The sequence below is a fragment of the Carcharodon carcharias genome, chromosome 4 (genome assembly GCF_017639515.1).
Source record: "Carcharodon carcharias isolate sCarCar2 chromosome 4, sCarCar2.pri, whole genome shotgun sequence".
Lineage (NCBI taxonomy): Eukaryota > Metazoa > Chordata > Chondrichthyes > Lamniformes > Lamnidae > Carcharodon > Carcharodon carcharias.
The window spans coordinates 47,812,137-47,828,837 of record NC_054470.1 but is presented as its reverse complement, the minus strand read 5'-3'; the positions used below and the strand labels follow the sequence as shown (position 1 = coordinate 47,828,837).

General features: G+C 43.5%; 1 protein-coding gene across 2 annotated transcripts in view; it reads right to left on the bottom strand.

The window, feature by feature from the left end:
• Positions 1 to 16,701, bottom strand: part of LOC121276975 (fibrillin-2) — a 401,991-nt gene that overhangs the window by 39,634 nt on the left and 345,656 nt on the right. For both annotated transcript variants that reach the window (XM_041185736.1, XM_041185737.1), the window contains 4 exons: positions 15,227 to 15,349; positions 14,016 to 14,147; positions 10,536 to 10,661; positions 57 to 263 (listed from right to left, as the gene is read on the bottom strand). In XM_041185736.1, coding sequence (XP_041041670.1) covers positions 57 to 263; positions 10,536 to 10,661; positions 14,016 to 14,147; positions 15,227 to 15,349 — 588 coding nt within the window. The remainder of the gene's footprint in view (positions 1 to 56; positions 264 to 10,535; positions 10,662 to 14,015; positions 14,148 to 15,226; positions 15,350 to 16,701) is intronic.

Here is a 16,701-nt window from a genome sequence, read left to right as displayed (position 1 = left end):
TTCCTTTGATCTTAAAATACCATCTGAAGCGTAACATAATGAAGATCTTATTTCACCTTGTCCATCAGTTGTGTAGCCTGGACCATGTGGACATAGCTTTTTGTATTGGCCAGTACCAGGCAGTGGGCAGAGATCACACTGGTTACCCCAACCACGACCACCATCACAGCAACACTCAGACTTGGTGACCAGGTTGCGACTGCTGGAAGACATTTGACACATGGTTTGAAGAACCTCTGCAAAGCAGAAGGCCTGACGATTGTCTGTAGGTGGAAAAATTGGATTAAAAGATTAAAAGATAGAACTAGCATGTTGAGAATAGACTTTAATATTTGAATCCACCACTAAAATGAGTTTCAAGCTTAACAATATTTTTCTCTCCACCCCTGTCCCCTCCCACAATAAGACATCACTTCCCATCTAAGAAACCAGGTGTGACATAGTACTAGGGTAAGTTTTCAGATAATGGCAAGGCAATATGGCCAGAACGTTCAGGCAACCTGGCCACTGAATTTCCTTTTCAGTTTTCTGCTTACAGCTCCTGCTAAGGCCTTTCAGGATGCTTTTCAACTACTTTCTTTACTCCTTTGAAGGAGTCCAATGGGTTGTAGATAAAAGAGAACTGGTGGATGCACTGTACTTAGAATTCTAGAAGGCATTTGATAAAGTGCCACATCAAAGATTATTGCAGAAAATAAAAACTCAGGTGTAGGGGGTAACATATTGACATAGATAGAAGAGTGGCTAGTTAACAGGAAGCAGGCAGTTGACATAAATGGATCTTTTTCTGGTTGGCAGGATGTGACGAATGGTGTGTCACAGGGGTCAGTGCTGGGGCCTCAACTTATTACAATTTATATAAGTGACTTGGATGAAGGGACCGAAGGAATGGTTGCTAAATTTGTTAATGACACAAAGATAGGTAGGAAAGTAAATTGTGAAGAGGACATAAGGAAGCTACAAAGTGACATAGATAGGTTAAGTGAGTGGGCAAGGATCTGGCAAATGGAGTATAATGTGGGCAAATGTGAAATTGTCCATTTTGGCAGGAAGAATAAAAGAGAAGCACATTATCTAAACTGTGAGAGATAGCAGAGCTCTGAGGTTCAGAGGGATCTGGGTGTCTGAGTGCATGAGTCACAAAAGGCTAGTATGTAGGTACAGCAATTAATTAGGAAAGCTAATAGAATGTTATCATTTATTGTGAGGGGAATTGATTACAAAAGTAGGGAGATTATGCTTCAGTTGTACAGGGTACCGGTGAGACCACGGGCAGAATTTTACCCTGGGTGGAGGTGTTCGGCAGCAGAGGTCAGGATGCTGACCATCACCAGTGAATGGCAGCGTACCATGATTTTACGCGGGTGGGCCAATTAAGCCCTGCCTAGCGTGAGACGAAGCCTTTGAATAAGCACAAAGGGGTGGGCTGGGGTCTTAATGTCTGCTAGGTCCAATGGCGACCCAAATCGGTGACCGATTCAAATGTGGCCTCAGCAGCCCCTGGAAGGCTGCCACCAGAGGACGCAGAAGTCCTGTGCATGGATACCATAGTGGTGAACACGGCAGGCGGGTGGGCAGGTTGGCTGGGCAGTCAGTCCCATGTTTTTCGGATGAGTGCCTCGTTGCCCACCTGGAGTCGGTGGGAGCCTTGCGAAACACACTTGTCCCCAAGGACGGGAGGAGGAGGCATCCCCACCTCACCAAAAAGGCCTGGGAGGAGGTGGCATCTAGGGTCAGCGACCATGACGTGGTGAGGCGTACATGGGTCCAGTGCTGGAAGTGCTTTAATAATCTCCTGCAATCGGGATGGCTGGGTACTGTGTTGGCATGGGTCACTTAGCAGAACAGGTAAGAGCAGCCCATCCTCCCGTGGACCTCAGAGGTGTTACAGTGTGAGTGGCAAATGTCATTCACTAGCCTGAGCCTCTCCTCCCACTGGTCGCTCCCCTGGAAGCTGAGTCGGCACACCTGGCCTTCTCCTCCTTCTGCCCTTCTCTTCCTCCACAGAGGAGGTGCCTCCAGCAGAGACCACAATCCCCATTACCAGGGTAAGGGAGGGCCCCAGATGGCGTGAATCCTCCGGGGGCCTGGAAGGCAACACTGAGTCCTGAAGTGAAGCCTCTAAATGCTCTGAAGGCAGTGCTGAAGCAAAATGAAGCTGTCCTGTTCACAGAAGCAAGCAGCAGCAAGTGATATCCAAAACTACTTACTATTCGCTTTGTCAAGCCTATTGACCCCAGTTATCGCGCCCGTGGATGAGGTTTTACAAATCGTGGCCTGTCCGTCTGCCCATGCGATGGCCTGAAAATCGCACGGGCTACGTAAACTTGGAGTCAATTGGTCTCTCAAGGGATTTAACTGTCCACTTGATTAATGGCAGGGGCGCCTCTGTCTTCATCGCGTGCCCATCTAGCAAAATATCGCGAAAGTGTGTGTTGACGTCAGGACGCTCGTTCGACGTCAACGTGCTTTATTTCATACACGGGCGTGTTGGGCGGGTGCCTGCATGCCAAGCGTAAAATTCTGCCCCCCCATCTGGAGTATTGTGTACAGTCCTGTTCTCCTTATTTAAGGAAAGATGTAAATGCATTAGAAGCAGTTCAGAGAAGGTTAACTAAACTAATACCAGGAATGGGCAGGTTGTCTTATGAGGAAAGGTTGGACAGGTTAGGCTTGTATCCACTGGAGTTTAGAAGAGTAAGAGGCCTTGAAACCTTTAAGATCCTGAGTGGTCTTGACACGTGGATGTTGAGAGGATGTTTCCTCTTGTGGGAGAATCTAGAACTAGGGGGTCACTGTTTAAAAATAAGAGGTCACCCATTTAAGACAGAGATGAGGAGAATTTTTTTCTCTCAGGCAGTCATGAGTCTTTGGAACTCTCTTCCTCAAAATCCGGTGGAAGCGGTGTCTTTGAATATCTTTAAGGCAGAGCTAGATAGATCCTTGATTAACAAGAGGGGGAAAGGTTATTGGGGGTAGGCAGGAATACGGGGTTGAGGCCAGCCATGATCTTATTGAATGGTGGAGCAGGTTCAAGGGACTGAGTGGCCTCCTCCTGTTCCTAATTTATATGTTTGTGTGCCCTTCAGTCTAATTACTGTCCTGTAAACTGTTTTTCCTTTTTAATTTTATGGCAGGTGTTAACAAGAATTGGTGGCCTTAACTCAACATCAATGGTGTCGCTGCCAGATGTGTGAGATGTGCCATGGGAGATGGTGGCATTAACAAGACACTAAAGCATATTGAAGTGTCTATTCCAGAACAGGCCCAATATAATCACATTGAGAGTCCCTTACTTCATTGGCTGTGAAGTCTGTCAGGACATCCAGGGGTCAAGGAAAACACTATATAAATGCACGATCTTTCTTTTACAGTATTGCTGATGACAGTCCTAAGGTAGTGCTATTATCAGCAGATGAACGAGCCCCATCTAAAGAGACTCATTTCACCACTACTTCTGCAGCCACAGTCTAGATTTTCCACACCAGCAGGACTGTGGTGCATTATTAGCCTGGTGCACCACCATAAAGATGCACCCTTGAGCCACCTCCCTATCACCATGCAGATAGTCTAAATATTTATATCATCTGCATAACTTTGATTTTTTTTTTTGTTCCCTGCCTTTTTCATGGTGTCTGCCTGGAACTGGGACAAAGAATGGTTTATGAGCTCCAAGGCTTATCACTGAGAAGTGATGTTGGCAGGCACAACGTCACTGGTATAAATTCCATAAATAAATTAAAATTGTTCTGGATTTGGTACCAGTGTCCATGTAACTGATTGTGCTGTAATCAATTAGACAAGATGTTGGGCCAGTATTGAGATTGTGTAAATAACAGGGAATGGGATAAAAATTTAGTTGCGCTACTCTCTCTCACATGCATTAAAGAACAATGGAGTGTAATTTCTTCCCTATGTAAATGATGAATTTTCCTCATTTGCATGGTGTTACAATATGCCTGGCCATATATAGACTGGCGTAACACACACAGGTAATGTAGGTTAGTAGCATCTCAGCTAGAAGTATAAACACATCTCTCAAAGGAAGATGTTGCCATCTAAGCTAGCTGTCCTATATGTAATTAAGGAGTTTCAAATGATAAAGGTATTCAATAGGATAGTTACAAAGAAACAATTTCCTCTGGTGGATGAATCCAGAACAAGAGGGACAGATCTTAAGTTTAGAGCTAAGCTATTTAGAAGTGAAGTAAGCACATTTATGCACAAAAGCTAGTGTAAATCTGGAACATGTCCCCCTAAAAGGTTCTGGATAATGGGTTAAATGAAGTTTTCAAGACTGAGATTGACATGTTTTTCATTAGATAACATTGTGAAGGAATATGCAACAGAAGCCAGTAAATGGATTTGTGGCACAGACTGTCCATGATCTAACTGAATGACAGTGAGACATGTGGGGCTGAATGATCTATTATTGCCCCTATGGTCAAAGGTGGTGCACTTGCTGCAATTCTAGCAAAATAAGAAAAGGCCCAATGGTAAGCTGGGACCTGGATACACTGGGCCCATTTCAGACACTGGGTCGCCTGCCCACCACCACTTGCATTAGAGGTATAAAACAAGTAAACTTCTGGCCTCTCAGGCAGTGAGAGGAGAATCTGTGGCTGCTGTCGCCAAAAAATGAGTGGCATATGGTCAGCACCTCTGGAGATTTTTTCTCAGCTGGCAGTGGGCTGGATCTTGCTGTAAAAATAATGCATGTTAAGACTAACACTATTATCAATAAGCAAACTGGTCAGAAAGTTCAGATGATTAAGAGGTATTTTATGGGCAAGATTTTCAGCTCAGTGTGTGGTCGCACGTCTGAGTGTGAAATAGCACGTGATGATGTCAGGTCAGCATCCCAACGTTATTACGCACTCGCGTGATATGCTGGGGAGGCATGTTGCTGGTGGAAGCCACTTAACTGCCACCAGGCCACCATCCAATTAAGGATGTGGCTGCCATGGGAGCGTGAGAAGCTCCTCCATGGGCCACGGAATGCCAAGAAAAAAGAGGGACCTCCCTCCCTAGAGCCCAGTTGGCGGTCTCCAGGTTTTGCTGGGCTGTGTTTCCACATGGTAGCACCCCCACCCCCCAGTGTGGGCAAGTCACCCTTAATTGGCTCAAATGGCATCCTGTTGGCAGTCAATTTGTCAACTTTACCGCTGCTGGCAAAAGGGCAGGCAGCAGGAAGACACGGCACCCCCATGCGTTCCCACGCCATTTTGCCAGCCTTGCTGCCTCCAAGCATGTTGCAAAGGGCTGGTAAAATTCTGGCCCTTGTTCTTTTCTTTTCCACATGTTGCCTGATCATAAGAAAATTCAGTTCAGTCCGAGCAGCCTAACTCAGTCAGAAAGTTGATCTGTTTGCTTAGAAATCAGCTTGTAAAACATAGAGATTTGAGAGTTACTGGTAACATAAAATCCTGTATAAAGTGAGAATTAGAGCCTTTTGAAGTGGAAAACATCTTTACACTAAATGTATACGGAGATACTTGTAGAGTCAGGTGCATATACCAGAAACAAAAACAAAAACAGAATTACCTGGAAAAACTCAGCAGGTCTGGCAGCATCGGCGGAGAAGAAAAGAGTTGATGTTTCGAGTCCTCATGACCCTTCGACAGAACTTGAGTTCGAGTCCAAGAAAGAGTTGAAATATAAGCTGGTTTAAGGTGTGTGTGTGGGGGGCGGAGAGAGAGAGAGGTCCTCTCTCTCTCTCTCCGCCCCCCACACACACACCTTAAACCAGCTTATATTTCAACTCTTTCTTGGACTCGAACTCAAGTTCTGTCGAAGGGTCATGAGGACTCGAAACATCAACTCTTTTCTTCTCCGCCGATGCTGCCAGACCTGCTGAGTTTTTCCAGGTAATTCTGTTTTTGTTTTTGTTTTGGATTTCCAGCATCCGCAGTTTTTTTGTTTTTATCTCTGCATATACCAGAAAATTGTGACTGCCCCGCAATCTTGGAAAATTGGCTGTGTTGAGTTAGGTACACAACTCTTGATGGTCAACTGTGAAAGCTGCATTCTGCAGCTCCCTCTGTGCATACCCTACTTCTTTCCATTTCACAAGTGAATATTCACTTGTGCATACGAGATCTGGTTATCAGTTGCAATGCAGTACAGACCTTCAGCTGGTATTTCCCACTGAACTGCTAGCTGAAAAATGGCTTAAAATAACAGCTTTAATGGAAGAAGGAAGTTTGTCCGTGCTGTTGTAAAGTTGGGGAGATGGTTCTTGATATGTGGGAGAGTGTATGTATATTGTGTGGGGGAGAGGAGGAAGGTTTATTGAGAGAGCAAGAATAATCAGGAGCTTTAGAAATTACGTATCACTCATTTTCTTACAAATTAAACTGGTCTATTCCAATTAGTGTCAACCGCTGCGTGGGAGAGAGGTAAACTTCCCAGACTCTCATTACCTTTATTGACAGGGATCTCTGATCCATAGTCAGTTACAAAGTGCCCTTTGTGCTGTTTACCTTCACAGGATTGATTTTAAGTTCCAGAGAGGTGAAAAGAAGGAACCCAGCCATTTTTGGCACTTTGTCAAGGACCTACAACTCCTTTCAAATTGTAGCAACTAACACAAACATAATTATTGTGGAGCAGTGCAGCTGTGAAAAAATATAATCTTATTCCAATTAAATTGTGCCACCTAATCTCTGCCATGACAATATAACCTGAATTCATTTCGTGCCATTTACCTTTGTATTTTAACTTCTGCTTCAGACCCAAGCATAACACAGCTATCTCCTTTTCTGTAAAATTTTAAACAGTTTTTGTGCTGTTCTCTCTTTTTCTCTCCCTTTTTCTCAAATGGATTTATCATCTCTTCTTTCAGTTAGTTTGCAATACCCCTACCCACCTCCTCACCGATCCTGACCCCAACACATCACCTCCTCAGCCTTCCTCCCTACTGACACTGTGGCAGGCTTGAATTCTCCTTGAACAATCCCACAGCTACCCTCTATTTCTCCAATCTATCACTGTCCCCTTAAAAGCTGTGATTGCTAACTGCCCACCTCTTTGCCACTGTGTAAACTGGGTCTTGTCCTCAGTTGTCTCTTTCCCACCTTACTCTGGAGTGTGGCTTTATCAGCAAATCACATCTAGGTCTCTCCTGTTCCTCTGAAACTTTTCCCTCCTTTGAGCATCTTACACCCTTAAACCCCTCTTGTTCGTCCTTCAACATCATCATTGTTCACTCTCCTCTAAACCACAATTTGATTTTCTCAATCAGGTATTCTCCCTTCTTTCTTCTCTCAGCACTTTACATTGATCAACTCTTCATCCTAGATGATCTAAAGTTATTTCTCAGCTCCCTTGACCTCTCTCATGCAAATTCATTGCCCTCCTCTCCTCTCTAAGCTTCTGTCTTCATCTAAATTCTCTCACCAGATTCACAGCCACCTTTTTAACCTCACCATATCCATTTCTACTCTGAGGTCTCAATCACTGACACTCTGATTACATTCTCGCAATTGTCATTACTCACATCTCTTCACTTTCATTCAAACGCATTTCCTTCTGAATTCACCATGGAAAAAAACTCTCCCAGCCACTTATAACCACACTCTCAAACTCGCAACTGGATAACCTTCGGACTTCCATTCCCAATGGATGGAACTGTTGATTTGCTCAGCCATTCACACAGTAGCAGATTAAATGCCATATCCCCAGCTAAACTTTCACTGTTTCCCATTCTGGTTTTACTCTTGGGAACTGTTCCAATTTTTTCTCCTTCAAGCCCAAGGGGAGCAAGTGTACTTGGTTCTCAACTGGCTTATCCATTCATTGCCTGATCTGGCTGCATCACATCATGCTATACTGTGCCCTGTTCTCCTCTGTTAAAACAACAGAGAAATCCACTGGGGAGCAGGGATAACCCCCAGTTCCCTTTGTCGACTACCAACAACCTCCTTAAACCCCTCTCCCCTGATTCCTTTCATGTTCCTCTCTAACAAGTATGTAAAGCTCATTGATTGATCCAGGAAATAAAGACAGAGACCACTTGTAAAGCTGCCTCTGCTGCTACAATGCCTCACTTTGTTTGCTGCAGCCTCACAGAAGGCTCACTTAAGTCTGTATATTATGTCCCATCTCTTAATAATTTTAAACACCCCTATTAATTCACCCTGTCATCCTGTTGGGGCTCATGAAAACCATCTTCCACTCCTCAAACTTGAACTCATCCAAAACACTGCTCCCATATACATTCACACATCACCCCTGTGCCTGTTAACTACATGGGTTCCCATTCTGACAAAGTCTTGATTTTAAAATTCTCATTCAAATCTCTCCATGACCTTGTCTCTCCCTATCTCTGTAACCTCCTCTGTGCTTCTCCAGTTCTGGCCTCTTGCTTATCCCCAAATTTTTAATCACTCTATCATTAGCAGACATACTTTAGTTAGCTACCTGGAATCTGGACTTCGGATTCCCTCAGTAGCCTCTGTCTCTCTACTCCTGTAAGATATTCTTTAAAACATACCTCTTTGACCAAGCTTTGACCAATCTGTCTTCCTATCTCCCTATTGGCTTGGTATCAAATTTTGTTTGATAACATCTTAGGACATTTTACCAAGTCAAAGATGTTATATGCATGCAAGTTGTTGTTGATATATTTGTAGAATATTTCATTGTTATTTTAAATATCTTTTGAGATTCCCTCTTCCACACCCTCTCTTGACTTTTCTTTCCTTATTTTCTAGTATTTTTGCTGCTCTTGTCACACCTGAAGGTCCCATATGCCCTCTTATTCAATGTTTGTTTCTAGTCTCTTTATTGCCAGAACATCCTGGAAATTGAAGTCATCTCACTGTTGACCTACAATCCTGTGCCAATTTCTCTTTCTACTTTTCTTTAGCTATCACCTTGCTAAATTTTTTGTTTTTTATTCATTCATGGGATGTGGGCTTCGCTGGCTGGGCCAGCATTTATTACCCATCCCTAGTTGCCCTTGAGAGCACGGTGGTGAGCTGCCTTCTTAAACTGCAGCAGTCCATGGTACACCCACATTGCTGTTAGGAAGGGAGTTCTAGGATTTTGGCCCAGCGACAGTGAAGGAACGGCAATATATTTCCAAGTCAGGATGGTGGGTGACTTGGAGGGGAACTTCCAGGTGGTGGTGTTCCCATCTATCTGTTGCCCTTGTCCATCTAGGTGGTAGTGGTCGTGGGTTTGGAAGGTGCTGTCTAAGGAGCCTTGGTGAATTCCTGCAGTGCATCTTGTAGATGGTGCACACTGCTGCTACTGCGTGTCGGTGGTGGCTGGAGTGAATGTTTGTGGATGGGGTGCCAATCAAGCAGGCTGGTTTGTCTCGGATGGTGTCACGCTTCCTCAGTGTTGTAGGAACTGCACTCATCCAGGCATGTGGGGAGTATTCCATCACTCCTGAGCTGTGCCTTGTAGATGATGGACAAGCTTAGGGGAGTCAGGAGGCGAGTTACTCGTCGCATGATTCTTTGCCCCTGACCTGCTCTTGTAGCCACAGTATTTATATGTTTAGTCCAGTTCAGTTTCTGGTCAATGGTAACCCCCAGGATGTTGATAATGGGGGATTCAGTGATGGTAAAGCCATTGAACATCAAGAGGCGATGGTTGGATTCTCTCTTGTTGGAGATGGTCATTGCCTGACACTTGTGTGGCTCGAATGTTACTTGCCACTTGTCAGCCCATGCTTGGGTATTGTCCAGGTCTTGCTGCATTTGGACATGGAATGCTTCAGTATCCGAGGAGTCGCAAATGGTGCTGAACATTGTGCAATCATCAGCAAATATCCCCACTTCTGACCTTATGATGGAAGGAAGGTCATTGATGAAGCAGCTGAAGATGGTTGCGCCTAGGATACTAGGGTGGTACCACAGCCGAGTGGTCTAAGGTGCTGGACCTAGACTCTAGTCTCTATGGAGGTGTGGGTTTGAATCCCACTGCTGCCAGGAGTTTCAGACAGCCCATTTCTAAAACCTGATCTATTCTAAGCTGCTCCCTTTATTTTGAACTTTTACCCTCTTCATTTGGACCTTAAGCCTGTCTTTCTATTAACAGTTCCCACTTTGCCTTATGTGGACAGAGCCTGTGCAAAGCTCACACCAAGGCTAATGCGTAAGAGGTGGCAGGAACCTGTCAGAGACCATCACTTTGTGACTTAATGTATCTCTAGCCCACCTTACACTGTGTGAACAAGAATATTCATGTTGCCTGCTTGATTATGAGAAGTGGAGTCCATCCTGGTTTATGGTTCCGACGATAGTTGGTAAATTTTTTTATAAATTGGTAGACTTAGATTTTCATTTGTGTTTCTTATTGTGTACAATTTGTTCTTTCCCTTCTTGATGTTGATGTGTTCAGCATTTATGTTTTTCTTTCCAATATTCCAGCATTCGTTGGTGTTCTTTTTACCAATATTAATTGTGAATAAATTTTGACTGGAAAATTTCAGGACACCAAATTGATCGATAGTTTTGGAGGATCCTATTCCTCTTAAAATCTGATATGTAGTTTAATCTACTACTCACGTAAGTTGGACTTACCTATGCACTCAGTGCCTGTGGGAGTTGCTCGGAATCCTTCATTGCAGTCACATCTGTAACTGCCAACAATATTTATACAGCGTCCATTTTCACAGATGCCTGGCTTGCTCCAGCACTCATTGTCATCTAGAATTGGGCAAGATTCAAAGCAAATTTTTTAAAAAAAAATCAGACTTATAACAAAACTATTTTGATTCCTTCACCTTCTGTATAAAAAAATGTTTTCATAAATTATTTTTGGGGTTACTATACAGCTTCTCAATACCTGCATATATCTTTGGGCTTCTTTGATACAAAAGGGAGGAATCGTACTGTGTAGTGTATTGATAAATTGGTTAACACATTTTAATAGAATCCTGCTTTGCTATTTATTTTATCAGTAAAAAAATAGCAACATTTTCAAAGTGCATAGATTAAAATTATCATTAAAGTAGCAAAGAAAATAATTTCATATTAATATATGAATGGATTTGTTACTAATATCGCACAGACCAATTCAACCAAATAATGCTAAGTTTAGCTACACTGGTTCGAATCTTCTGACGTGTGGCAATCACCGTCAGGTTGCCACTCCACTCCTACTTTTCTCCGCCATGCTGGAGCTTCGTATTTCTGGCTGGGACTTCTGATGCTAGCTTCTCCAGAAATGTGGAGTGTATGTGAAATTGAACTGCTTCTTTGTAGCACTGGATCATCAAGGGAAAACAAGCCACACCCTCTTTTACGTCACTAACTGTAAGCATTCACTAACACACTTTAACCATTTAAACAACTTTTCAGTGCATTAGTGTATGAGTGTCTGAGTAAATGGATGAATGTATAGGTGAATGTGTAAGTGGGTAAGGGGGTAGAGTGGGTGAGGTAAGTAGGTAAGGGGTAAGGTGCAGAAGGACAAGGTGAGTGCGTAATGACGGCAGGAATTTTACGCAGGATTTTACAGTCCCGCCGAAGTCAATGGACTTTTGAATGACTCACTGCATTTTAAGGCCCCGCCCCCACTGTGACAGAGCCGTAAAATTCCACACGAGGTGTGGATGGCAGGTGGGTGAGGTGGTAGGTGAGTAAGGTGGCAGGTGGGTAGGGAAGTTGGTGTGTTGGCTGGCAGGTGGAATGGATGGCAGGCGAATAGGGTGGTGTGATCAGATCAGAACAGGCTGGGGTGAGGAGTTGAATGGTGAGGTTGGTTTGGAGGGGAGTGGTGGGAATAGCTGGAGGGGTCAGGATGAGAGTGAGGTTGGGCCTGGTGGAGTCGGGAGTGGTAGTTGGGGGCAGTTAGTTGTATAGTTGCCTAGGAGTTGGGCTAGGATTTTTCTGTCTAACATTTCCTGGGTAACTATTCAAGTAGGGAAGTCTGAACTGCTAAAGAAGTCTCCGATTCTAACTCAGATTTGGAGACTTTTTCAGAGGGTCCCGGGGAGCAATTTTCCCTGGGAAATTGGGAGTTCAAACTTCCTGGGCAACCCCCGTGGAGTCAGCGCATTGGAACTTCTAAGGGGGCCCAACATGTATCTTATAGGTTATGTCTGGTCTCCAACAATCTGGAGGCCAGAAGATCTGGACCTGCAAAAGAATTTGTTGTAAATAAACACTGTGAGCTATTTTGTTGATGACATTCAATTTGTAACAATGTGAAAGACATGATGGCTCATTTTTCAAGTGGGGACAGTACAGAGCATGCAATCCCCGAAATAGACGGAGAATCTATGGAGTTCAGGGATGTAGTGGCTCAGCTGATCTTAATGGCCAGGCCCCCTTTCAAGAAATTTTCTGACTCCCACATGAATCTGGTCAAATCTGTCATTTGGTTGGTCTGACACATGGGAACGGTCCCCAGCTTTTGGTTGAGGTAGGAGAGGAGCTTCTAGATGCAATTAGAGGAATTGGGATGGGGGTAGAACTTCCTGGCTGCAATTGGGTTGGACAGCCTAGAATAAGAGTGGCCCAAGGCTTCCTTGGCGTTTCTTCTCTTCCTGGCACACAGTTAACCTACAATTAAGCTTTTCAAACATGCTGGTGCTCTTCTGGCTCCCAGCAGGTTTGGCCCAATAGCGAAGTCTTCACTGCCCAGCTAACATTGCCAACCTACTATTGCAGTCTATATATGTGAAGACGGACCCTGTTTCCTTCTTAATGGTCTGTTATTCTCCGGCTCAAAAGTGCTGATTACGATCAGGACACAGAGGGAAGGCAGAGGGATCAGAGGAGATAAGGGTCTGACTTCACTGTAACTAACCCCGCACTGTTTTCCACAAGGCAAGGGGAGTTGATTTCAGGGCCAATGTGCCTGAAGATGGTGTGCACTGTTCATGCATGTCACATGGCTCCAGGCATCATTTGAAATTGATGCTGCTGCCTCAGTTACGATGAGTCAGGTATGGAACCAACACATCCTTTTGGGACACCTGCTTGAAGCAGGGAAAATACACAGTTATCTAATGGCCGCTGGCTGTCCAGAAGTTAAAATCGCTGTTGAACTCCATAAGATGGTGATCTAGAGATATTCAGGTCCAATTTTCTCCTAGTCCATCCCCTCCTCCCTGCCCCTGTCACTCCAGGATAGGTCAAGTGAACTTTTCCCAAACATTTGGCCTGATCTTAGTTGGATCTGGCTGTATTTCTGTATACAGACATTTTAAATACATGAATGAGCATGGAGTAGGATTAAAGCCTAAAATCAGAACTGGCTCCAAATCAAGGTAGGGAACTAGTGCGCTGTTGCAGTCCTCTCATTGGCAGTACGAATTCCAGCTCTGTTCCCTTTTGAGGCACTGCAGCCAATTGGCCACAATGGCTGCTGTGTGACTATACTGGAGTGAAGAATGAAAAAACATAATTATCTGAGGCAAAGAAAGTGGTTGGCTTCCCCTTCACTGATCCTCTGGTCTGAGGGGATGGTCCTGCAACTTTTAAAACTTAACTCCGCCTTCTTTCCGAATAACTGCCCAGTAAAATCTCTGGAAAATGACGTGGAAGACATTATAATTTCGCTCCTGTGCCATCTGTGCACTATTTAAATGCACATTCCTATTTCAGGTGGGAGCTTCTTTCCCCCTGTAGTACTGCCCCAGGAAATGCACATCAAGCACAGACAGGGCAGACCCCTGGTCTGGGATTTTCTGGCCTTCCAGTGGCGGGACCCACCGTGGGTGATGCAGTGGGTCAGCCAAAAGTCCACTGACATTCGGTGGAACCAGAAGATCATGGCAGCGAGCAGGGCCGGAAAATCCCAGCCCTGAAGTTATAGTTCTCTGCTTCTAATTCTCCTCCCTAGCAATTTGAAAGTTGGCACATTTTTGGGCAATTACGTAGCTGAATGTTCTCCCTTTCATAGAGCTGTCTGTAACACAGGGTTATTCATTTCCTGTTATAGTGAATTTTTCTGAGAGTCAGTCTTCGGAAGATTTCCTTATATTGATTCACCAAATGACATAATCTAACCCAGGTTTCATGTCTTTTGCAGTTAGTCAAAAAAGGTCTTACCCATACAACCATCTCCATCAGGTCTGCGGACCATTCCAGGCGGGCAGATACACATGAAGGTACCAATCAGATTTTTGCACATCATGCCTCTGGATTCACAGTCTTGGAGCTCCTGAGCACATTCATCGAGGTCTGTGATAAAACAAGGTGATGGAAAGCGGATTCGCAAAATAAAGCAAATTCCAGATTTTGGGTGATTGTTAAAAAAATTGATTAAAAAATACAAAATAAAGTGAAAAAAAAGAACTATACATTTCTAAGTCACCACCATTTTTGCTGTGTGGTGCTGAAGCCAGCAAATTATATTCACAGTCAAAAGCAGTATAAGATAGCACAGTGTGACAATGTTGTTTGGTTTCTCGAGGGGCACATGGCTTTAATAGACTGAAGTCCTTGGAGCTTGATCCGTTCACATCTTTGTTGATGTATTGATAAAATGAGTAGATGGAAACCCCCACTGTTCATGGAAATATTGTGAGTACAATGTGGAGCATTACATTTAGATGAGGATTAGATTTGGTTCCCACTTAAAATACATTATAAATGCTAGGTTAGAGCATAAAAACAAACAAAAATGTAGACGTTGTTAGGAATAGGCAAAGACCGTTTGGCTTGTTGAGCCTGTCTTTTTTTGATGCATCAGTTCACCCTAACTATTTTCTCATCATATACCTCAATCACTTATCTCTGCAGAAATGCATGCAATTGTATGTTAAACTCATTTGCACTGTTCATTTCAATGGCCTTCTTGTAACTTTCCACGGCTGCATTGGGTGAGAAAACTTTCCTCCTTTCCTTCTTACTGCTAATTTATAACATCTGACTTGTGGTGCTTGAATATTAACCATGGTGATGAAAATTTATCAGGATGAACTCTTGTCAATGCCCTGCATAATCTTGTAAACTTCAATTATGTCAGCTCAAAGCCTCTTTTCCAAAGTAAACAACTTCCTTAACCTCTTTGCCTTTTGTACAATCCTGAGATATCAAACCATCTTTTTCCTTGGCACTGCACTCTCTCTACAGCAATAATATGCTTTCTATGATTAGGTGATTAGAATGGATGAATATGAGATAATCTGCATTGATAAACAACACTGTAATTTGTCGAGTTCCAATCACATAAACCCTTGGTGGTCATATGTTGTGTGAGTCTTACACTTTTCAACTTCCAGACAGTTAGAGCTCTGTTCTCTGTCATTTGTCCTTACCTCTGCACATCTTCCTGTCTTCCCTCAAAGTGTAACCAGCAGGACATGTACATTCATAGGAACCAAAGGTGTTAATGCAGCGGAATGCACATAGAAGTGGGTTCAGGGCACACTCATTTATGTCTGAATAGAAAAGAAAAAACAAATTATAAATCAGGGCTCTCCAAAGCATTTTATTTTTTCAATTACTGCTATGATGGATTCACACCTTATAGAATTACTAATTGTTCCATCTATATCCAAAGTAACTGTCAGAAAACAACAAATGACTAATAATTGTAATGAATTGTAATTGTAATGAAATTTCATTTCCCATATTGTGTCTCTGCTGCAGGTAGACTGGTTAAGAGTAATTCAGCAATCTTAAATCTCTTTTACATTAAAAGAGCGCAGTGGACATTATATGCAGATTTTCCCTTAAACTGAATTATGCTCCCTTCTGACTCTCTTGTTTATCAAAAATCTACCTAACTCAGCCTTGAATAAATTCAATGACCCAGCCTCCACTGTTTTCTGGGGAGGAGAATTCCAAGGTTAACTATCTTCTGAGAGACAAAAAAATCTCCTCAGCTCCCTCTTATAAGGGAGATCTCTTATTTTTAAACTGTGTCCCCTACTTCTAGTCTCCCCCACAAGAGGAAACATCTTTCCGGTATCCCCCTATCAAGTCCCCTCAGGATCTTACGTGTTTCAAAAGATCACCTCTCATTCTTCTAAAGCCCAGTGTGTATAGGCCCAACCTGTTTAGCCTTTCTTTGTAAGATAAGTCCTTCATCTCAGGAATGAGTTGAGTGAACCCACCCTGAACTGCTTTTAATGCAAGTATATCCTCTTTAAAATAAGGAGGCCAAAACTAGACACAATATGTACCTGCAAATCTGCCACCATGCCCCTTATTACAGAAGTTTAAAGGGCCCCAAGTCTCGCATTGAATCATAGAATGGTTACAGCACAGATAGAGGCCATTTGGCATGTCATATCCATGCCAGCTCTCTGGAAGAGCAACTCACCTAGTCCTAGTTCTACTCCCCTGCCCCTTCCCTGTAGCTATGCAATTATTTTTGCTTCAGTTAATTATCCAATTCTCTTCTGAAGGCCTTGATTGAATCTGCCTCCAGTATACTCTCAGACAGAGCATTTCTGATCCTAACCATGCACTGCACAAAAAAGATTTTCCTCATGTCACTGTTCCTTCATTTGCCAACCATGTTAAATCTGTGCCCTCTGGTTCTCGATTCTTCCACCAATGGGAAGTTTCTCCCTTTCTACTCTGTCCAGACCCCTCATGACTTTTAAGATCCCCGCCAAATCTCCTCTTAATCTTCTCTTCTCCAAGGAGAAGGGCCCCAGATTCCCCAATCTATTCATGTTGCTAAACTCTCTCATCCATGGTACCGTTCTCATGAACCTTTTCTGCACCCTCTCTAATGCCTTTATATTCTTCTTGAAGTGTGGTGTCTAGAAGTGGATGCAAT